Here is a 24,943-nt window from a genome sequence, read left to right as displayed (position 1 = left end):
AATCTCGCCAAGGGAAAATGAAGCTTAAGGGAAAGAGCGGGACAAGCGTGACTACACAGGTGAGCGAGATGAGCTTCAGGAAAGGTGCACACAGCCCTTGGAGAAGCTCCAAAGCACAGATTTGAGAACACTGAAACTCCTCGCCTGTCTGCAGCGGCACTAAAGCGCCCGCACCGGGATGGAAACGTGGTCCCCGCCCAGCAACAGCCTCTGCGTCCTTAGCGACCTGGGCGGGAGCAGCCCCAGAAGCCGGCTTGTGATTGGCTCCACTCCTGGGCTCCAATCGCCCGCCCTGCTAACCCGGCTGGCAGCCGTGGGTGTGGATCCTCGGGAGAAGCACAGACCGAGTACGCCTGAGCTGCCTGGGTGGGGAAACGCACCTCGGCGGTAAGGCCAACCCCTCTGTTCTATCCCAGAAAGGGCTCAGGACTGGCGCGCGGCTGCTGGGCAGAGAGGGGACCCCACCGTCACAAACTTGAAAGTTTCCAGACAGCTTCAAAGAGGTTGCAGGTCCTGCTGGATAGGACTACCCTCTCACAGCAGGTAGAGGGTACCCTGTGAGAGGGTAGTCCTATCCAGCAGGTCTTCCCGCCCCCCTGCCCCCCCCCCCCCCCCCCCCGCAGACCACACACTAAAGTGAAGCTGGGGTCCTGGGGAAAGCGCTGGTCTGCCTCAAACCTGAGTACTAGAAACGGGTCTGGTCACGCTCGCTGTGTGAGCTTGATCAAATGATACACCTCTCTGGGTCGTGGTTTACCAATCTATAAAGCCAGCTTTTGGATTAGAATGAACTCTGAAGAGCTTTCAGTCTGTGAGAGTCTCTGAGAGAGAGTGATCAGCCTGGGGCCAGGTTTATAGAACTTCTAAGTTGCCCTTGGCATCAGACCTGTATAAACACCCAGTGTTTATCTAGTACAGAATCTCAATTTCAGATTCACCGGATTATTGGAGAAACACACACCAACAATAACAACAAAAATCCCTCTTTCCTATGTACAGCACTCCTTCAGATGCGTTATCATATTGGATTCAACCTAAATCCCGGAAAGTAGAACTGGAATTATGCTGGTTTTGTAAGAAGGGAAACTGAGCCTGAGCGCTGAATATAAGATTTTCATATAACCCACTAAAGCCCTGGTCTCCTCTCTGACCTCACAAGAATCCCATCTGGTATCAGGAAGGTAGAGTCTCCAGATGGCTCAGTAGACCTGTTTTGCAGACCTCTTAAATGGGATTCCCAATTCTGCTAATTACTGATTCTATGCTACTGAGTAAGTTACATAACTATGTTATGCCTCAAGTGTAAAGCAAGAATGATAATAGTAATTAAGAATATCTTATCATGCCTTTATTAGGAATGTCAAGTGAGATAAGATAGGTAAAGCACTTGGTCCTGCTGTTAATTTTGTTAACATCGACAAGGACGCTACACTGACTAATGGGAAATCAAGAGGAAGAAAGATTTACTTATTTTCCAATCCAAGGGTTTGAAAAGGCTTCGAGAAGAAGCGTGCCTTCCATTTGGGAGACTCCCTGTGGATCAGAAGCAATGCCTGAGACGGTGGTGAAAATCATTGGAAGTAAACACTTTCCGTACCTTGTGGAGAAGCCAAAGACGTAAGTTTACCGTTTGACAAATATCTGCTTCGCTGGGAAGATAATGAAGTCTGGGGCTTTTTTTTTTTTCTTTAATCTAGAAATTTACATTTTTAAAATGTCCATGGAAAATTAAGTCATTAAGAAGTAACAGAAGTAAAATAGTGTTGATAACTTCCATGCACCCTGTTTTCCTGATATTTTTCATCTTTTTAATTCCCCTTCCCCTTTAATTACTTAGGCAGATTTTCCAAATAGATGAGGAATAGAAGCATTGAGACATTTATAACTATTAATGGGGTATTGCTGCTGCTTCTCATCACGCTTGTAATCCACTACATGTAGTAATTTGGCGGGGGGGGGGATAGTGTTAGTCAATTTGTTATGAATTAAAGGAATGGGATTAATAATGAATCATAAATTATAAGATTTTTCACTTACTCTTATTTATATTCTATACTCCTCCAAGCAGGGGCTTCTCGGAGCATAGCTAAATGGTCTTTCTTCCCTTCAAGCTCATCATAGTCATATTTGAGGGAAGACACTCAGGTATCTCTAAAATTCACCAGATACTTGGCACAGAAGGGTATGACTAAGTCTTCCTTCCAACATTTTGGTGGTTCTCAAAAGAAAAAGAAGGCACTAGACCCACCTTTCCTCTAGTCATTCCGTAAGTACGCAGCAGCAGTCAATAGTTGCCTTTCCCGCCTGAGATTATTTCCATAGCTTTTGCCTTTATTTCAGAAGCCCACAGACCAAACAAATAGACAAACAGAAAAGACCTGACCTCACAGAACATAGGTACAGAAAGTAGTGGATATCAAACCTGGCTGTCATCAGAAACATCTGGAAAATCCTTAAGAATAAAGATTTGGGTTCCAACTCAAGACCCACTGAGTCAGAATTTCTGAAATAAGGCCATCGGGACCACTGTTAGGGAGCACGGCATTAGCAGGGCAAATTGCTTTCACTCTCCACCATCAGTATTGTCAGCCGAGAGAAATTCCAGAGTGAGTGCTGTAATCAATTAGTAATGTCTGTCCTGGCACAGGAAGTGAGCTTTGCAGCCCATGAGTCCTGCATCTGGGATCCCTACAGAGCTGAGAGATGTGAATTTGAATCCTGGCTCTGTGCCTTCCTGGCCTTTTGACATAAAGAAAGTTAATTAATATCTCTGGCCTCAGATTCTACCATCTCTCACATAAGGCTAAAACTCATGTATCTAGTAGGGTTGTTGTGAGGACCAAATGGGAAAAAGTATGCAAACCACCTTTCTAGGGCCTAGTAGTATATTCAACATGCTCAATCAATGGTTCTGCGATTATTATTGAAGCATATCTCTCCAGGGATACAAGACATTTAATAAAAAATCAAATCTCATTCTATTCTATTCTATTGCCATCCCTTTTATATTCTATGTCTGGGAGGCAGTCAACCTCTGTTTTGTAGATGAGAAAAGTAAGACACTGAGATATAATCTTATAATAATCATACTTATAATAATAAGATCTACAACCAAATGCCCATGATTGGCAAGGAAAGTACTAGGATCAGTTTGGATGCTCTGCTCTGTTCTCCTCCCACCCAGAAGATGACATTACTGCTCTACTAATTCCACTCCCCTCTGGGGTTCGTTATTTACCCCTTTCGTTCCAAATCCGGGAGTATCAGAGTCTCATGTTCCTAAGGGGGTTGCTGGGGGAGGGTCCTTGTCCTTTCACATAGGGAAAAACTCCCTTTGTCTTATGGAAAGATGCCTTTTATTTTTTCTCTCTATTCTTTAAACTTCATAATCCTGGAAGTAAAAGAGTACATTAGATTAGATACATAAATTGTGAAATAAAAGACAAAGTTCTGTTTCTTCTATGACAACTGTAAAAAAAAAAAAGTTTAAAAAAATATCAAGATAGGTTGCTTTGTTTCTGTTTCCTATGGGTTTCATGTTACTGTTGCTGGAATGACACAGGACCATTGACTGTTTGCTAAAATATTTCTGTATGGTTCAAGAATAAAAGATTTTCAGAAGGGTTCTTGTTGCCGAGTAAGGACAGCCCTACCACTGTCATGTCAGGCATGTCCCAAACTCTGTCTCTGAAGCACTCTAGTTGTCTGCATCTATACTTTCAGCCTGAGCCTCAAGAGGGCTTTTTCTCTGGGCTGAATCTGTTGAGTCTATTAGTAAAACATCTATGTAAGAAACAGAAGTGAGGCTTTTTCTGCTCAGTGTCTCAGATTCATTCTTAAGGAACTGAGAACTTAATCTTCCAAAATGTCAAGAAGGCCATCTTCTGCCCCACCTCCCACCCCAGGTTCTTCCACACAAATGCCCAGCACACCAGGGTTTATGGGTTACAATCCATACAGTCCTCTCGCCTGGAACAACTGCAGGCTGGGCGGGAACCCGGGCACCAACAGTCAGGTCATGGCATCCTCCGATATTACGATTCCCAAAACCCCCAGAGCCACCAGCGAAGCCGCTGATGGCCTAACATGACACATAGCAGAAAGTAAAAGCTTCCAACTCTGACCGGAAGTTATGGGAGATTGGCAAGATTATTGGCGGCATGTGGTGAGATCTCACTGATGAAGAAAAACAAGACTATTTAAAGGACTATGAAGCAGAAAAGATAGAGTACAATGAATCTATGAAGGCATCTGTCATAATTCCCCCCTGCATACCTTGCTCACATAAATGCAAAAGGTCACGCAGAAGCTGCTTTCGAGAAAGAAAGTCGTCAGAGAGTCTCGCCTGGAGAAAGGAGACCCTTTCATGAGAATCCAGCAGCTGAAGAGCCAGATGACCATGAGGATGGCTTTTCAGTGACATGTACGGCCACCACCTGTTCCCAGGGAAGCCACCGCCTCGTCAGTGAAATCCTTAGTGAGAGGGTGGTGACACACATGCAGTTGTCACAACAGGTAGAATGCAGGTCCTCAAATGACAGGTCCAGTCCTTAATGGTTCATCAGTGAAAACTAGAAGCTGAACTTCTTTCAATGGAGAAGCGAGACCAGGAAGAGAAGAGGAAATTCCTGGAAAGCACAGATTCATTTAACAGTGAACATAAGAGGTTGTGCGGTTTGGAAGTCAGCATGGATCATGGAAAACACTACCTCTGAAATTGCCCAGGCAGAGGAACAGGCTGGTAAAAGGCAGGCAGAAAGGGAGAAATTGGCAGAAGAGCAAGCTGAACGCCGTCAGAGCAGCATGGTTCCTGAGTAAGACCAAGGAGAAGGATGAGAGCATCCCAGTGGAGACGGGAGACGCCTCGAAGAAGCGACAGAAAGCCAACAGGATGGTGAAGAAGGCACGTCTACTCCTGAGGACAAGGAGAGCGGGCAGGGTGGGGTGGACAGGATGGCTGAGGAAGGGACCCGTGATGGTAATAGTGGCTTTGAGAACAACAGTGCCACAGTGGAGGGGCCGCCAACAGACCCCACACTGGAAGACGAGACGAAAGAATAAATGTTGCCTTGTCTGATGTGTTCTGAATACTTTTTTAAAATGAAAAAAATAATGTTTGTTGAGTTTAAAAACAAAAAAAGAAACATAAGTGAAAGCCAAAAAAGGAAGAAGTCTTTAAAAAGAAAAATCACCAATTAATAATGGATGGAAAACAGAAATCTTCCTGTATAATCACACATTTAGTTCAGATTTCCCGTAGGACGTGTGGAGAGGATGGAATAGTATGTCAGACCTGAATGTGATCTTTGTGATAGAAATCAGTGTATTAATTTGCTAGGGCTGCTGTATCAAAGCTCCATAAACTGGGTGGCGTAGACAACACTGTATTGTCTCACGGTTCTGGAAGCTACAAGTCTGAAATAAAGGTGTTGGTAAAACTGTGCTTCCTCTGAAACTGCCCGAGAAGGAGAGCTTCCAGGTCTCTCTCCCTGCTTCTGGTAGTTTTGTTCCTCGTGGCAGCATAATTCTAAAATTCCCATGGCAGTCTCCCTGGATATGTGTCTGTGTACAAATTTCCCCTTTCTATAAGAACACCAGTCAATTGGATTAGGGGGCCATCCTATTCTAGCATGACCTCAATTTAACTAATGACATCTGCAATCACCCATTTCCAAATAAGGTCGTATTCTGAGGCCTGGGGGGGTTAGGACTTCAATGTATGAATTTTAGGGTTCCATTCAGCCCATAACAACCACCTCCCATTTTACAGATGAGACAACTGAGGTCTCGGTTGGGCTTAAAGTGAGGCCAGTTACTAACAATTAAGATTGGAGTCGAGCTCCCTCCCTCTTTCCTTAATTTAGCCTGTACAGTTATTGACAGATGAACAGAAAATACTCAATACCCATTTAGTAGTCAAATTCTTCACCAAGGAGATCAATCTCCAGGCTTCAGAGAGCGAAACAAGTGTCCCTGAGTTTTGCCACCATCATTTGCCTCCCAGATCACTCCACCATACTTTCAACCCGCCCTTTCTCTCTTTCTCTAATCTACTTCATAAAAGTATGCTCCCCAAAGGGTAGGCCATGGACCACCAGCATCAGCCTCCCCTGGGAGGGAGCTGGTTAGATGCAGACTCGCAGGCCCCTCTTCAGACACCGTGAATCACAGTCTGCATTTTTGTCATTTCTCAGGTGAGTCCTGTGCAACATGACAGTTTGAGAAGCCCACTTCTCATGTATGGCCAGCATCATCTTTCTAAAATGCAGATCTGGGGCGCCTGGGTGGCACAGTCATTAGGCGTCTGCCTTCGGCTCAGGGCGTGATCCCGGGCGTTCTGGGATCGAGCCCCACATCAGGCTCCTCCGCTATGAGCCTGCTTCTTCCTCTCCCACTCCCCCTGCTTGTGTTCCCTCTCTCACTGGCTGTCTCTATCTCTGTCAAATAAATAAAATCTTAAAATAAAATAAAATGCAGATCTAATGAGGTGCCATCACCTCTAGCTCCAGATTCACCCACCCCCCACCCCCGTGGGCTTCCATAGGACCCTTAAGGGACTACTACACTCTGTGATGATTTCCTATGCATTTCTGGCTCCTCCATTTAGCTGTAAATCCCGTGTGCACCACTGCACCCTCAGCACTGAGTACAAAGTCTTATACATACGGAAAGCCTAATAAATGAACTAGAGCACAATGGGTGCCAAGAAAAATAAAGATCTAGAAAGATAATACTTCGTTGCTTTAAATCCGAGCCTAAAGGCCCATGTTGCTAAAACAGCATGCACATGTTACCGTGGGACCCTGAGGGGTAATCTTTGATAGCTCATGGAGAGCAAGATAATGCCAACCGATAGGAGACAAATATTCCCATTTTCTAAAAGGAGATAAAAGTGTGTAATAAAATCACAAAACTTGAGGCCTGTGGGCAATCCCTGGCAAAACTGCAGGCCAAAGAATTAACTATATTAGTTGTAAAAACAAAAGACAAAAGTGATGGGCGCTAAGGGTTGGTACATGTTGACTAAAACCAGATTATGCCAACATGGTGGTGACTGAACAGTTGATGTCAACATTCTGTGGTAGAGGTGGAGAGGTTGAGAGGATTTGTGTGTAACCCTGTTTTTAGTCAACATTGTTTAATCCATAACTGAAATCACTTCAGTAAACGTGTAGGTAGAAGAAGGCTGAAAAGACTTGGCAGGAAAATGAGCTAAAACCAACAAAATGAAATCAACGGAGATATACGCAAAGTCTGTCTTTAGAGAAGAGTACGTGTAAATCATTATATGGAATAAACGTCTGGGTTTTACTTGTTGCAAAATAATAGAAATTATATCTGTTGGTCTCTGCTCCCAGTTCCCGGCATGGAGTTCCTAAAACCCTTGCAGTTTCCTAAGAGATAATAGCCCCAGGTGCATTTTTGTCCTAATATTTGGTCTTTGACCCTCGTTCCTGACACAAAGCCCCTATATCCCTTGAGATTTCCTGTGGGATGCGGTGTCTCTGCTCCCATGAGGATACTCTCAACGGGCTCTGGACAGCTTCCGGATGGAGGCTGGTCACCAGAGAGACCAAGCCATGATTACAAACTTAGAACTTTCAGCCCTACCCGCCATCTTCTGGAAAGGGGAGAGGGGCTGGCAATTGAGTTAATGATTGAGCATAGCTACATGATGAAGCCTCCCTAAAAATCTCAAAAGTATGGGGTTCAAAGAATTCCCAGGCTGCTGAACACATCTATGTGATGGGAAGGTGGTGTGCCTGGAGAGGGCATAGATGTTCCTCGCCCCTTCCCACATACCGTGCCTTACACATCTCTTCCATTTGGCTATTCCTAAGTTGTATCCTTTTATAATAAATCAGTAATTTGGTAAATAAACTGTTTCCCTGAGTTCTGTGAGCTGCTCTAGCAAATTCCTCAAACCTGAGGAGGGGGTTGTGAGAATCCTGATTTATAGTGGGTCTATCAGAAACACAGGTAATAACCTGGACTTGTGATTGATGTCTGAAGGGGGTGGGACAGTCTTGTGGGACTGAGCCTTTAACCTGTGGGATCTGTGCTGACTCTAGGCAGATAGCATCAGAACTGAATTGAATAGTAAGTATACCCAGCTGGTGTTGAAGAATTGCTTGGTGTGGGGAAACCCACACACATTTGGTGACTGGCAGTATGTGGTAGTCGTAGAGAGTAGAGGATAAAATGGAGTGTTTTCCCCTTTACATTTCTGTTTGTGCTCAGCATGAGCCAAGAGGCTGCACGGAGAGGGCTGCAGGAGGCTCAGTGTATTCGGAACTGGGTATGCCAACTATGCAATACTGTACCTCCTTCTGCATGCCCCATTTTAGGAGGGACGCTGGCACACTGAAAGTGTGGGCACTAAAGCTGTAGCATGATGGAAGGTCCAGGGTGTGAACTGTGGCATAAGGGGAACATTTACAGAATCTGAGGATTGAGTTGTTCAATAAAAGAGGAATTGGGTCCATTTCCAGAAATGCCTGTGAGGAGAGATGCTTCGGTGAGTAAAGTTGGCCTCTGTAGATCCTTCCAATGCCAAGAGTCAATGACCCAAAGCACTTCATTCCACAGTTACACTGCTGTTGGTATAGTAAAGTACAGGGGAAGCTGGCTGCAAATTTTTACGGGAGAGGGTAGCAAATTTTTTAATAATGTGTGTTGATACTGGTAGCCTAGAAATAATAAAGTTTTGGTGTTTTCTCACATGACTATCCTGGATCCCATATTCTGTCATTTTTTGATCCCTCAAAGCCCTTCATATTAACACATTATTTTTTTTCCTTTCTTGAACTTTTTAAAAGCGTTGATGTTAACAGTTTTAGAAATTAGTGCATATATGGAATTCCATCAACATCCTTGCCACAAACATTAATTGAGCACCTACTGCATGCCCAGCCTTGGGAATACAGCAGTATACCTAAACTTCTAATGATGGGAGACACATAGCAAACCTATGAATAATAACTGTTCAAGTGAGCATAGTGCCTTGAGGAAAAATAGAGGAGGATCAAAAGGGTATATTGAGTCACAAAGGGTGTTCCCAGAAGGCCTGAGTAAGTGGCATTTGAACTGAGACAAGAGCCGGAATTATCCATGAGAATTATCCATGGTTACTTAGCAATGAGCTGGCTAGGATTGGCCCTACTTTATCCTGGTGGGCGTGGCTCACCAGATTCTAACTTCCATTCGAGTTTCTTCTTCCTGCTGCATCTTCAGAGAAGAGGCTGTAACTTCCCACAGCCAGAAGTTCTCCAAATATTAGCCATCTGGCTTTCCCAGCAACTGCTATACACAGCACCTGCTAGAAATAGCACCTAAGTTGACCACCTGGAGCCCGAGCGGACTTTTTTGTACAAGGCTGCCTTATCCTCACTTCATAAAAAGTGAGAGAACATGGTTTTGCAGGAGCACAGTACCCAGAAATCAGGGCACCCACAGAGCCGCCACCATCCTGCCCTGGAGATTCAGCCCGTCCCAAGTGACACCACAGGAGTTCACCATGAGCCTGGTGCCTGCACAGATCTGCACAGAGAGTAAACCATGCAAATCCCCGAGGAAAGAGCATTGTGGGCAGAGGGAACAGCAAATAGAAAGCCTTGCAGCATGTTTAGGGAGGAGCGAGGAAGCCAATGTTGGTGCACAGAGTGATCAAGGGAAGAGAGGATAGGAGATGAGGTCAGAGAGGCCAGCAGCGCTTGGATCACAGGCCCTGTGGGCCATGGTGGGAACTTAGGATTTGTTCTATGTAGAATGAGAAGCCATCGGAAAACTGTGAGCACCAGAAGTCACCATCTAAAGGATGGTTCTGGCTGCTGTGTGGAGGATCAACTGGAAGAGACATGAGTAGAAAGAGGCCATTTAGGGAGTCATTATAGTAATCCATGCAGGAGACTGTAACAGTGACCAATTACAGTCTCTATATAAAACCTGGACAAAACGGTGATTTAAGAATTCAAGTCCCCTACTTAGTCTTTTTTGAAAAGAAATAACTGATCATAATACCTTATCTTTGTTTATTGCTTTTCTTGCTATATAATCAGCATACCTTAATATCCATGAATTCAGTCTTTCCTTAAAGCAACACCAGAGCACACACTATTATATCCATTTTCACAAGTTCAAAGTGATGGAGTATTATGTTAAAATCCTACTTCTCTTATGCCTTTTTACTACAGGAAGCTGTTTTTAATTATTCTCCAGGGTTGTAAGACATAGGCATAAGACCTTCAGTAAGAGTATACAGCAGTATGTGAATGAATGCCAAATCAGTGTTATATATATAAAAAAAAATAGGTGCCCATCAATCCTAAATATTGAGACTATGAAGTAAAAGTTGTTATTTTACCATTTGAAATTCTGTATTTAAAAAAGCAGAATAAAAAGTGAATTAAAAAAACAAAATACTATTTACAACATATATGACAGGGGAAAAATTAATCCTCTTAATGCATGAAGAGCTCCTGCAAACCAATAGGAAAACGATGAGCAGCCCAGTTTCACAAAGTGGCAGAAGACCTGGATGGGCAATTCACAAAAGAAGAAATAAAAATGAACCTTAGATATGTGGGTGGGGGAGATTCAATCTGATTGGCACTACAAAAAAATTTAAACAGCAAGGAGACATTACCTTTACCGATAAAATCAGAAATATTTTTATAATGGAAATATCCAGGGTTGACAAGGATTTAGAAAAAAGAGTACTCATGTGCTATTGGCTTTTTTTTTAATGATATTTTTTATTATATTATGTTAGTCACCATACAGTCCATCCCTGGTTTTTGATGTAAAGTTTGATGATTCGTTAGTTGTGTATAAGTATACTTATCAAAAGCCTTAAAAGTGCATGTAGTTTGTCATGCGCACTGGGTTATTATATGTAAGTGATGAATCACTAAATCCTACTCCTGAAACCAATATTACACTGTATGTTAACTAACTAGAATTTAAATACAAACTTTTAAAAAGTGTATGTACTTTGGCATAAGATCTCTATCCATGAATCAATTCTGTAGAAATGATTATAGATGGATATATGGTTTGGTTTCAAAAATTTACATAATAATGTACAAGCCAGGTCCGGTAGGAAACAGATTACCTAATTCAGATGAGGCTGGTTCAAGAAGGGTTTGTTTATAAGAGTCAGAAAAATGCAAGATGTAGCAGGAACCACAGGCTAGCAGAGGCAAAGCTGTGACCAGCTCTCAGCCTGCAGAAATGGGAAGCAGAGAATGCTGCCAAGGAGGGAATGTTCTGTAGCTCAGGCCACCTCGAGAAAGGTAGTGACCTTTGAGTAAGAAATACAAGGAGCTTAAGGCAATGTTGCAGGACAGAGCATCTTCTGCCAGGGCTACACATTGACCCAAACCAGCCGGAATCAGAAGGCATGAGAGCAGATCATTAGTCCACACAGATCAGCTTCCCGGGGTGAGGAAGGAGGCAGGGAGCTAGCAGCAAAGGAACAGGTCCAATAGGGCAGCAATATTTAAATTAGCAAAATTGAGGAACAGTAAATGTTCAACAAAATAGGACTAGTTAAATAAACTCTTGCATCTGCATGCAATGAAATACCACTGAGACATTTAAAATGTTCTCACAGAGACATAAGTATCAATATCTGTAATGATAACGATATCTGCATTATATCATGGGCTGGATATTCTTGTAAAAGGTTATAAAACAGTATAATCCTAGTTTGGTTTAAGAGCAAAACAAAACAAGTTCCTGTATGCCTATGCGGAAATTTTCTATCAAGAGATACTATAATACCTTGCCACATTTAGTTTAACCACTTATAATTTTGAGAAATCACAGATTTGTATTTGTATAGTACACTTTTTTAAAACTTAATTTTTCTTAGAGCAGTTTTAGGTTCACAGCAAAATTGAGAGGAAGGTACAGAGATACCACATACACCCTGTGCCCACCCGCATTTATGCATCGTCTCCCCGATTATCTGCATTCCCCACCAAAGTGATACATTTGTTACAGCTGATGAACTCACTTTGACACAGCATGATCACCTGCAGTCTACAGTTTACATTAAGGTTCACTCTTGGTGTCCTACAGTCTAAGGTTTTGGACAAATGTATAATAATAAGTATCCATCATCATAGTAGTGTACAAAGTATTTTCCCTGCCCCAAAAATCCTGTGCTCCATCTATTCAACCCTCTCCTCTTTCCCTACGGTACACTTTTTAAATCCATGATCTCCTGATACCCCGATTTAGTTCAACCTAATTAAACAAAATAACATAGCGATAATTACCACTCCCCATTCCCATAGACCACGTGGATGTGTCCAGAGAGAGAACTGTTTGTGCTACATTCTCTCACAATACGGACAGAAGTCCTGGCTCAGAAATTGTGCCTTAAAGCACTGAGTTAATTAGGGGAAAGGTGAGTCAGTTGCACAATCACTTTGCTTAGACTTGCAAAAGCAAAACAGGCTAGAATGCAGTGCAAAGGACATGAAATTTCAAGCTGATCAAGAGTGGCTCCGAGATTTAAAAGCAGCACAGTCTGCAGAACTCCTGGGTATAGTCCACCTGAGGACATCATGATGAGACAATGTTTGGGTTTTTGTTTTTTTTTTTTCTTGGAAAATTAAGGAAAATGATTCTGAAGAATTGTGCTTAATGAGAGCAGATTTTGATACTGATTAATCTGTCTTGTTTTTTAAAGTGAGTGATTTCTAGAAGTTGTATTCACTGTTACTCGTAAATTACAAGGTGGTCAGTTAGATTACATGATCTCTTTTTATCTATTTAAATAAATTTTCCTAAGTTCTTATGTATTACAAAATTTTGATCTTTTGAACTTTAGTTTTGCCTATCAATAAAGAAAGTTCTGAGGTTCCAAAGGAAAGAGCATCCTTTCTGTGCTCGGGTGATGAGGGAGGTGTTAATAAAGGTGATAGCTCTGTACTTTATGACTAACATAAAATCACTATTCGCTAAGGGTTGACTGAGAACCAGGCTTGGTGCTAAGTATTTTATACATCTTATTTTGATAAGGATTATTTTTCTAACCTTACAGATGAGAAACTAAAAATTAGACATGTGAAATAACTTGCCAAAGTCAAATGACATTTGGAGCTCGGATTCAAAATCAGGTGCATGGGACAGATAGTTCACGTCTTAAACCACTATACTGCTTGTCATTATGGGCAAATTTTCCACAATTATGGAAATAACTTTTTCTTTCTCTCTGCTGTTGTTTCTCTAACTTTAGTGTACATAGGAATCATTTGACATGTTTGCTAAGAATGCAAATTTTCTTGTCCTGTTTTCAGAAATTCCAATTCAATAAATTCCGTGCTATCCAAGTCTGTGTTTTACTATCCAGGTCCCTGCATGTTTATGACCCACCTCAGGTGGTCTGAGGTTCAAAGGTTAGAAATCACTGTCATTTTCTCCAGGTACAAGCACTTCATCCAACCTGGAGTATTTTTCCACATCTCATTTCCTCTTTCGGTTACATTTTAAATGTCAATTCCTTTGTGAAAGAAGATTCCAAAGTGAAATAAACATTGCTAAGAGAAGCATTCAAAACAGGGAGGAGAGGATATTGAGGAAGCAAGGCCTGTGCATTGTCTCCTGTTTCAATTTTTAGAACACCTTGGACTTTTGACTTTTGTCAATTGCAACTTGCCAATTGCACCTCCACCACCTCCTGGGACACATCCTTCCACTTTGGACTGAAACAGATATAATGTAATATCGATCAACTAAATAGCCATTTGGGTATTAGTTTCACTCTGTCAGCACCAATCAAAATTCCTTCAAAACAAGCTTTATAATCTTGTGGGGTTTGCCTTTTTAAGTGTGCACTCTCTGCTTGCAATTTAGAACACACGTTCCATTTCGGTCAACTGTGTGCCTCCAAAATTGCAATCCCTCAAGACCCCAAACAAATGCTTTTGCTTGCTTTCTAGCTTTTCCTTGGTCAACACCTTCATGGAATCATTTCCATCTTCCTTAAGCAGATTTGGTTTGAAATTCCTCTATGATCTCCTTTTTACATCCTCTATTTTTTCAGTTCTGACACTATTTTTCATGAATTTGAAGACAAAACAGTCCACTGGATGCCCAATAAGACGTTGACCAATAAGGTAGCAATGCAGAGCTGAAAGACAAGTCAGACAGAAGAAAACATCCATGTGTAAATATGTATCTCAGCTCTAGAACTGCATGTACGTGAAGAAAGCAGGACACAGAAGAGTAGGTGTGTTTGGGGTATCATTTTCTAAAAGCTACAAGTGCACCCTACCAAAGGACAATTGTTGACTGGATGGGTTGCTAAGTTTGCATCTAAAATAACCCTTTTCTTTTATTCTGCCCTGAAAAAATAAACTTTGGTTATTTTCATTGATGTCAGAATTTGGCTCAATGTTATAAGGAAAGAAATGGGATACTTTGGGAATATAATGCATTCCTTGCCCCTGGGAAGTTCACAAACCAAAGCTGAATGTAGCCATTTAAGAGTTCTGTAGAGGGACTTTAAGTCTAGCTGGGAAGATAGACTAGATGCGTTTATATATGTTCTTTTTTGTTAACATTTTAAAAGAGAATAAAAATCCTATTGTTTAAAACAGACAGTTTGTATATTATGGGTATAAAATTGAGGAGCAATTCAGAGGAAGGGGCATATGATTTAGAGCCACACAGATCTGGCTATGAGTCTTAGATCTCCACTTGCAAGGTGGCCTTGAGCAATGTACTTAATCTCGCTGATCGTCCATTTTTTTCACCTGCACCATAGTGATAATAACATCTACTTTTCAGGATTATTAGAATAACATGGAAGAATTTATGGAAATGTATATGTGGCATCTGATGTATATGTTAGGTCATATAATTCCGTTGGTGAAGAGATGATTTGGGCATAGGTTTGGGAGTTAAGTTAAAGTACTTTAAAAATCTTTCTGAAGACTAAATTTCTATGATAATAATACATGGTATAGCTCTCTGGCATTAAAAAAAAAGAAGAGAAAAAAAAACCCTCACACTTCATCACAATAACATTTGCTGCAGTAGCACGAACTTTACATTTCAGTTTCCCCATGGAGTTGGGTGAGATTTTCAGCTGCACTCCCCTCCGCAGCCCCATTTTATATTTTTATTTTGTTGTTGTCTTTTTAAAAAAGGAAAGTCTGGTTGTGTTGATTATCTGCTATTACTTCCAAATAAGAACATGCTTTCATTTACTGAAATTAGATCCCCATTCACTGCATTGGCACACTCAGGACTGTCTCCTCCAGAGGGTTGGAGGCCTGTTAGATGGCGCACAGTTGGAAATTGGTGGCACTGAGTTCCTGCCAAGGCTGGCAGACCTTTAAGATGGCATCTGGTGACCTTTTTGCTGAGCCCCCCTGGGTCCTCCATTTGAGATTTGATGTTCTCGGCAGGGGTGTAATCCAAATCAAATGTGAGATCTGGTCGAGTTGGAGTTACATGGGAGGTGGGCCGATGGGAGGTCTCCACACTGCTCTGGGCAGAGGATGCTACCAGACGCCCTTGCAATGTTTCTTTCTAACCCCGAGACTCTGAGCTCTAGTGGAGGGTGGCACTGGTTTGCAGGAAGAGCCCAGTGTGACAGGAGACCACTGAGCAGTTTTCGCCTCCTTTATTTATCATCCTCTCTAATTGCTGTAGTTCCGGGATGACCCTGAACTTCACAGCGTCCCTAAGAGCAGCCGCTGAGGAGGGCGGAAGTACATATGAAGAAGCTAGGTGTGCCTTGCTTCCAAGATAGTGTTGATGGCATTTTTTTTTCTTTCTTTCGAAATGGCAAACTTCTATTTTCAGTACCTCAGGTAGATAGTACACAAGTCTAGAAGAAAGAACTGTGAGGTTGTGAGCAGCATAACAACCCATGTTGTTGACAAACTGTTTGTGCTAACAGGCACATGCCGTTTCTCAGCTGGGGAGTCATTTTCATGATAATTTTGAAGTGCTATGTATGTTGTTGTTTTTTTTTTTTTTAAACAGCTTTTACTTTGAACAGATTTAACAGGTTATTTTTGGTTTTACATCTACTGTGACTGTTTTAACAGGCAGGCAGATACATTGCACGTTTCTCAGGCAATTCTGTCTTGGACTGCCCACGAAAGGACATGGAAGGTGATTAAAGCAAAGCTGATTGCCTTCAGTCAGAGGAGTGAACTCTCTGCCCCAAACCCATTTTTGCCTTTAAATCTGCACTTCTTCCTCCTCTACTTTCTGCGGCTCCTATCATGTAAACTTCCACGGGTTCTCTCCTGACCCTATTGGCAGTAAGTAGCCATCTTGGTGCAATCAGGCCAACTTGGGTTTCAATTCTGGTTCCACTACTGAAAAGCCATCTACGATTAGACAAATCACATAAACTCTGAGTCTTAATTCCTTCGTCCTAAGATGAAAATAATACAAGCACTTACCTACAGGGTTGATCTGAAGATTAACCAACCAGTGTGAGTGGCTATGATGTGACTGCCATGTGGTTAAATGCTCAGCAATATTATTTTTGCAACCATTGCAAATCATAGTTATTTCTCTTTCTTACGAACTTCAAACAGCCCTGATTCTTTGTGATATTCACTTGACATTGATTTGTATACTAATTAGGTATGTTTCATATTTATGCAAATTTTATACCAATTTCTTTGAACATGTTATAGGAATATAATCTATTTTATGTACACACATAAAAGCACACATGTCATATATGTAGTCTTACTATATAGTCTTACTAGTCTTACTGAATTTTCACAAACGTGATATATCCTTGTGACAAACACCAAGATAAAAAACAAAAAAACAAAAAACAAAAAAATCAGAATACTACAGATACCATGGAAGGCCCTACTGTTCCTTTATGGGTTCTCACCTCCCTAAAAAGGTAACCACTACATAGAAGCTATCAATCTGATTTCTGGAAGCAAGTTTATACCAGTTGTTAACTTTCTTATTTGTGTTATTTTTGGACAGCCAAATGAAATTAAATTTCTTGAGGTCAGGGATCATATGTTCTATATCTTCTCTCATTGCAAGAATTATTTGTTAAATACACGCTATTGTTCTCACATTCCCGTCTTGCTCTGTTATCATTCAGTTGCACCTGTCTTGCAAATCCCAGCCCTAAATGAGCCCCACTCTCTCCTCTGCATCTCCACGAGGACTCAGGCAATCCTAGAGAAGAGCATGCACCTCTCAGACTGAAGCCACAAAACTGTAGCCTCCAGCCTTCATGGCTACCTGGTCCCACCCAGCTAACCTTGCTACTTGTTCTGATCAGCTCTTTTCCACTCTTCATAGCAGTTACCTCAAGCCAACTGCCGTTAGTTCAGACTTCCTTCCCTAGCGCTTCCCCCCTAAGAGCCAACAGGTAAGCATACCTTACATATCAAAGACAAAAGTCAAGCTGACAACAAATGTACAAATAAATTTGCCTATATCCTCACCTATCTCCCTACTACCCTGCCCTGAGGTTTCATTTCTATCTCTGTTCTCTCAATGATGCCCCATCTCGCTTTGTCAGGGTTCATCATAGTTCATCAGTAATATCCTGTCTTTCGCTCTGGCTCAGTGGGCTCTTCACCATTGACGTTTAATGTGTTAAAGTCCCCATGATCCTTCAACATGATAATAATAAAGCCCTATCTGAAACCGATATTATACTCCAGTCACCAACCCCCCTCTCTCCGTTCTTGAAACCGAACTTCTTCACGGAGGTTATACTTCTGGTAATTCAGTTTCTTGGCCCCCTTCCTCCCCACCCACTTCGGTCTGGCGTCCACCTCCATTACCTCACAGAAGCTCCTTTGTCAAGATGCTGTCGGCATCCTTATGGCTTAATCCAATGGACACTTTTCAGAATTCACCTTTCTTCCGAGCCCCTGACACTGTTAACGATGCCCTCCCTCTGGGAACATGCTCTTCACTTTGCTTCCAAGACTCCACACTCCTGGTTCCCTTCTACCTTACTGAGAATTTCTTCTAAATCTCCTTTGAGGGCTCTTCTCTAAGTGTAGGTATTCCTCAGAGTTCTTTTTTAGGGCTTCTTTCCTGCCTGTCCTGCCACGACGAAGAAGATTACTATAAAAAGTATACATACATTCTAAATCATTGCCTTTGGTTTGGATTTTTCAAATCAACAAATATCAGAGCCACTGTTTTATGCTCAGATACTATGCCATGCTTTAAGATGGATCTTTTCCATTGTATCAGTACTAACAGCTAGAATTTATAGGATGCCTTCTATAGCTATATTGAAATTGACTTTTCCTGATTATAAAATAATATTTTCTCATGAAAAATATTTAGAATAATAATTTTATAAGATATTATAGTAATATTCTGAGTTCTGCTACCCAGAGACACTTACTGTTTATTTCTGGTATATTTCTTTTTAGATATACTATGTACTCACAGATAAACACATATAATATGCACATGCATTTTTCATAGTTGAGAGAATTATATTCTTCACTTATTTGTATAACTGGACATGTTTTTGTGTCATTAAAATTATTCCTAACTATTTTCATGGCTTTATAAATTCTATCATATGAACATAAAATGAAATACTCAACATATTCACCTAGAGTTCAAAATTTTTCTTCTTCTGTATTTTTCCCCATAATACACAATCTTAAATGTTGATTTAGTAGGCTAAACCATTGCAACTTCCTGACTGACTCTTCCTATGTTTTGTCAAGTCACCCACTATATTAATTATATCTATTTCTATGGCCATTAGCATTTGACTTTCTTACTTCCAAAGAAGTTTCCTAAATTTAAAATATCTTATATAATTGTTTTGATTTGTGAGTCTTTAGTTATTAAACAAGGTTGAATCTTTTTAAAATTGCATTTCTTTGAATCATTCCTACAGTTTATTTTTTCCTTTCCTTTTCTCTATTTAATATTAAGCTTAAATGGAGGACTACTGAGAGAAAAAGAAGCCACGGGTTGAGGTACCTGAGGAGAGACACAGAGCAGGACTGGAGCTAGCAAACCCCCTTGACTGGAGTTTTTCTTCTTCTAGTTGCAAACACTGAAAATAACCATTAGATTTGTCAGTAAGATATATGATAACCCGTAGGGGTCATTTTTGACACTGCCATTACTTACGTTAAGGGTCTGAGAACATTTGGATAGATTCTCTTTATGAATATGAGGAAGAGGGTAGGAGAAGTTAAACTCTGAGAAGATAATAACACAGTCTGTCTACGGTAAATGATTCATACATAGATAATCAATGTTTACTCCTTCGTTCCACCATGCTGAGTTACCACTGTTCACACCACCAGACTAACACCTTCTGTTTCTCATGCCAGCCTAGTGTATGCAGAGTCTGCCCTGTGAGTAACAAAGTGCAAAACTGTTTCCTCACAGCAAGGAAAATGAGAACTTGAAGGCAGAAACTCCAACAGGACTCCAGAAATCCATGACTGGTGGTGCAAAACAGAGGAGCAGAGACTCCCCAGCTCCTACCAATCCTACTAATCATTAAATCAGTCGTAACCCAGATGATAAGAAAGCAAGTGCCCAGAGAACAATCAGAAATTCCTGACAGGAGCACTCAGAAGCAGATTTCTGGATGGCAACGTGAGTGACAAATACCCAAACTTTTCTTGGTAATTGACTAGGAAAATTCAGAATGAGGTTGGAAACCAATTCATACCACACACTCTTGTACTAATGATAATTAATATATTTCATGTAAGATAGACTTGGAGTTCATTTTTTTTAATCTGAAACTAAATGCTTAGGTAATTGTGTATATTGCATCCTTATTGACCACCAATTGAGCTGGCCAACCTACTCTATCCGTGGCTAACTCAGTGATACTCGTGCAGTGATCGGAGTAAGTGTACATGCACATTTGCATGTGTTGGAGGTGGAAGGTCTGCCTGCTTTCACATTAGAGGAAGAGATCATTTATTTTCAAAATCCAATGCAACTATGTCTACATATCAAAAAAATATCGGCCAAAAATCTTGATAGAAATATACATCACTGTACTCTGTTAAAAATCAACCAAACAATCCACAACAAACTAACTTAATAATGATGAATCTATAGGATCACTAATTTGTAATTAAAAAGCAAGAATAGCAGCAATTGAAAACTGGATCCAAATCAAGACAAAACTAATGATTCATTGATAACAAAGTACCATTTCCAAAAATTGCTGAAATTGCAATTAGACGGATACATAGAGTAGGAGTTTTGCAGTGCTGCCAAGCATTAAGTGACAGCCAAGTATTTTAGTAGAATACTGAATTAGAGTCTGCAGTAAACTCTAACATAACTATTTTTAGTTTATAATTTTAATACCCTTACTAAATCACTCAGATACTAGCTAGTCTTCAGTCATCTGAGAAAATAACAGCCTATGGATTTGTGGTCTTTTGCTCATAAGAACTCTGTAAAGATTATAATTTAAAGTGGTTAATGGCCCACCAGTGGACCTCAAACCATAATCTGCAAGGTCTAGTTGCATGTGGGTCCAGAAATAAAAGTGACTTGTCCAAAATGTCAGTGGCAGAGCCTACACTGCAACTTGAACCTTCGACATCCCCCGTTAATGTGTTCTTTTGACTTTTTTTTTTTTTTTTTTAAGATTTTACTTATTTGAGAGAGAGAGAGAGAGCAAGCAGGGGAGGGGGCTGTGGGCAGAGGGAGAGGGAGAAGCAGGCTCCCTGTTGAGCAGGGAGCCTGACACTGGGCTCCAGCGATCATGACCTGAGCTGAAGGCCGACGATTAACTAACTGAGCCACCCAGGTGCCCTTTTTTTGACTGTCTTATAAGTAGGTCTTGAATTGAAGGCCTGGTCGGAACTGCATCTGCAGAGGTGAAATGATCCGTTCTGAACATCTAAAGACCTCTGAGTTTTTACATAATTTTGACTCTAGCATTAATGTATTTGTTGTTACTCCCCAAGGATGACCTTGGTAATAATATTATAGTTATAAAACACTTTATTATTGCCTGATTACTTTCAGGTAAATTTTATCATTTGCTCCTTGAAATTAACCCCTTGCGGTAGGTACCAGTGTTTTTTCTATCACTATGGTAGAGATGATAAAACTGAGGCTCAGAAAAGTTGAAGTCACTCTTAAGTGTAGAGATAAGAGGTTTATCCATGTTTTCTTCTCTAATCTTTTCTTCCTTTTTTAAAAAAATCATCTTTTTAATTATAAAGTATTGCATACTCGTGTACAATTTTGGCAGATGGAGAGTATAAGCAAGAAGAAAAGAAAATTCAATGAAAGAAAAAAATAATATATTTCTTTCTCTTCTTTTCTCCATGCATAGATATAGAATGAGAATCATTATGTATATATTCTTTGTTATCCTGCTTGATTCATTTCATATCAAGAATTTTCACCCTGGCTTCAAAAAATTCATCCTAAGCATCATCTTGATAGGCTCTCTGAGAATCATACTCAGAAAGAACACTTAAATGGCATTTACTATGTGCCGGGCACCGTTCTAAGTTCTTTACATGTATTAACTCACTACTTCCAAGCACCCAATGAGGTAGGAACTTATTGTCTTCAGTTGACAGGTGAAGCAACTAAAAAACAAGGTCAAGTGCCTTGCCCAGGTCAAAAGGCTGAGAGGTGGCAGAGCCAGAATTAAAGCCTAAATCCTAAATCCTTAATCACCAACTGTAGTCATTCCTTTTTATATATAACATGGCTCATTTACTGATGGGCACGGAAGTCATTTCTAGTTTCTCTCTTAGAAATGGAAATTTGTTTCTTGACACTCCCTTATGCCACATCAAGCTGCCCACTCTTGGTCCAGATTCTGCATTAGCCATTATCAGGGGCAGAATATTCCTTGAGTAAGCTGTTCTTGGACCTCCGAGATCTGGATTCTTTGCTAGGCATGTAGTGCCAGAGGGAGATGATTTGCACCTCCCCTCCCAGAGCTCAATGAGGCTTCTTGTGGGAGACTCAGCAGAGCTGACACCCAGCCACCAAATACAGCAAGACCTCCTGGGAGGTGTGGGGCCTGACTAATTGGTTCTGTCTCCCAAGTGTGTGGTGCTGGCCTGCCAGATGGCAGCCACAGTTGCCTGGTACGGAGACCCTCATTACCACCTTGACTAAGTGGTGAATGGAATTCTGCTGCAGTGAAAGAAGCAAACCAATCAGAACTCCTTCTAGATCCTTCTCCCTCACACATAGATGAAAATAAGCTTTCCTGCCTGAGATATAACAGGCAATCTGGACTGCCTGAATTTGCTCCAAAAGAAAAGTTGCTGATAAAGACTGAGCTAACGTGGGTGAGGACAGGCAAGTGTGAAACTCTTTTCTAAATTACAGATCAAGTTTGAAGAGTATCATTAGTTAGTAGGAGGTAAGTAAAGCTGAAAATGCTATGAGAACCCATGGTTTCATGTATCCGAGAACAGCAAGATATTTTAGAAATCAACAAGTACAAACCTTCACTTCGGAAACGAAGAAGCGGAGGCCCAGAGAGCTTAAATGATTAGTTGGAGGTCTCACAAGTCAAGAGCCTGGCTCTTCTCAACAGTAGCCTTAGGATCTTTTTTTCCTCCAAGTTCTGTTCCTTATGTGTCTTTGAAAATACAAATATCATTTGTAGTATTTCTCAGAAGCATCAGCTCTGTCTTCTCTCAGAAAATAAAAAAGAATGTGTGACTAGCTACAAACTCGGTAGCACAGTTTCAAAAATAAAATTAGAGTGTGTTTTTTGCATCTGGCAGCATGAAAATGAAAGTGTTAGCGCTTTAATTTTAATAATTATCATAGTTGATTGGTAATGTGTTCTTTTCAAAGCACTTTTGTGTGTTTTTTATCTTGTCTGTTCTGCACCGTAGCCCTGTGAGGTAGGTAGGGGCACACGATGCCATCCTCATGTTGTGGGCGAACAGACAGATGTCAAGGCCATTTCCACTTGGCTCTGCGTTGGTAGGTTGACCAGGTTCAAAACAGAACCTTTGACCCTGCTCTTTTTCTGTGGTCTGTGGCTCCCAGAACCGTCCCACAACTCTCCCAATTACACCAGCAAGAAACCTGGGCATGCTTTCCTCCTCCCTCTCCCCGAGTCTAATATCACTGAGCCCTTTAAATTCTACCCCCCCCCATCTCTCAAAAATAGCTTCTTATACTTCTGCTTCCTCTGCCATCATCCTAATCAAACCACCACAGTACTTCAGCAAGATGATTTTAATGACCTTCAAACTGGCTGTCCTTGTCTACGCTTCCCTCTCTGTTTTGCTCAGCTATTATAATAATACTACCGTGTGACGAATCACCCCAGCACTCAGTGGCTTCTAACAATAATCATTTATGCTCAGATCTGCAGATATGAGCTAACATAGCTTTTGCTTTTTTTCTTCAATTAGACTTTTCTAGGCGTGGCTCCAGACGGTAGATTTGGTTCAGGTCTGCTCTGTGTTTTTCTTATTGTTCTGAATCCAGTGGGCTCCTCAGAGCGAGTTCTTCTTATGGTAATGGAAACATTTCAAGAGGACAGACTCAACCACAAGTACGTTTTGAGTCTTTGCTTGTGTCATGTCCACTAACATCCATCCCACTGGCCAAGGCAAGCCACATGCCGAAGCACATACCACTGGGGTAAGGATATATGTTCTGCCTCTTTTAGGAGGAACTTCAAAAGTACTCCAGTGTGGCCACTACTTAAAACACTTAAAACCATTATTTAATCCCCTTTGCCCTAGTATAAAATGCAAACTCCTTGATCGCCTTTCCAACTCACTTCTGTCCACTCTCTACTTCTTCCCCATGCCCACCTTTCCCTAAACAACCTCTATTTCCCCCATAGAGTTCTGTTCCATTTTATCTTCTTTGCTTTGCCCATACTATTCCTTTAGTATGAAAATTTCCCTTCATCTTCATTTAACTCCTAACAACAGTAGGGACTCAACTTAGATATCGACTCTACCAAGAAGCATCATTGCCTGATTACCAAGATAAGTGCTTTTCATAAGGTACTCATAAATCAGTCTTTACATTCCCTTGTAGCAGTTGTTGCTATACTATTAAAATGGGCTGTTTCCTCTAATGTAACATTATGTGTCAATTACACTCAAATAAAAAAATTAATTAAAAAATTAAAAACAATGGTGTGAAGTATAGTGCTAGTATCTCTATTTTATAGGTGAGAAAACTGAGATACAGTGACATTAAGTAATTTGCCAAAGCTCATACCACCAGTCGAATATTGGTGGGTCTAGGACGTGAACCTACCTAAGTAGTCTGGATCCACCACACCAATGTTTCTCAATCTCTTTTTCATCATTGGATCCCACTCCTTAGGAGAAAAATTAAAATCTCCCTAACAAGAGAGGTATTAAATACAAAGAAACGGGGCACCTGGGTAGCGCAGTTGTTAAGCGTCTGCCTTTGGCTCAGGGCGTGATCCCGGCGTTCCGGGATCGAGTCCCACATCGGGCTCCTCGGCTGGGAGCCTGCTTCTTCCTCTCCCACTCCCCTGCTGTGTTCCGTCTCTCCCTGGCTGTCTCTCTGTCACATAAATAAATAAAAATCTTTAATAAATAAATAAATAAATAAATAAATAAATAAATAAATAAATAAATAAATAAATAAATAAATACAAAGAAACACTCCTTTGTTGAGTAGACTTGAGTTTTGGAGCACTAGAAAACACTGTAATATTTTGGAAATATTTGCCCCGAAGAACCAATTTTTGCCCCCTTAAGGACAACATTTAGAAAAATGCGTGCATTGGGGCACTTGGGTGGCTCAGTCAGTTAAGTGACAGATTCTTGGTTTCAGCTCAGGTCATGATCTCAGGGTCCTGGGATCAAGCCCTGCATCAGGCTCCGTGCTCAGCTGGGAAGTCTGCATGAGGATTCTCTCTCTCTCCCTCTCCCTCTGCACCTCCCCCTGCTTGCGTTCTCTCTCTCGAATAAATAAA

At 41.1% G+C, this 24,943-nt stretch overlaps 1 protein-coding gene and 1 pseudogene across 1 annotated transcript in view; both read left to right on the top strand.

Annotated features, from left to right (window-relative positions):
• Positions 1 to 1,438: 1,438 nt before the first annotated feature.
• The window catches only part of C12H1orf87 (chromosome 12 C1orf87 homolog), a 77,045-nt gene continuing 53,540 nt past the window's right edge, over positions 1,439 to 24,943 (top strand). The window contains 3 exon segments of the mRNA XM_087866312.1: positions 1,439 to 1,617; positions 19,396 to 19,544; positions 19,547 to 19,608. Coding sequence (XP_087722438.1) covers positions 1,439 to 1,617; positions 19,396 to 19,544; positions 19,547 to 19,608 — 390 coding nt within the window.
• LOC123794994 (SWI/SNF-related matrix-associated actin-dependent regulator of chromatin subfamily E member 1 pseudogene) lies at positions 3,826 to 5,061 on the top strand (annotated as a pseudogene).

This window comes from Ursus americanus, chromosome 12 (assembly GCF_024610735.1).
Source record: "Ursus americanus isolate L20-20 chromosome 12, mUrsAme1.1.p, whole genome shotgun sequence".
In the NCBI taxonomy this organism is placed as follows: domain Eukaryota; kingdom Metazoa; phylum Chordata; class Mammalia; order Carnivora; family Ursidae; genus Ursus; species Ursus americanus.
The sequence above is the reverse complement of the archived record's forward strand: the minus strand, read 5'-3'. Positions and strand labels throughout refer to the sequence as shown.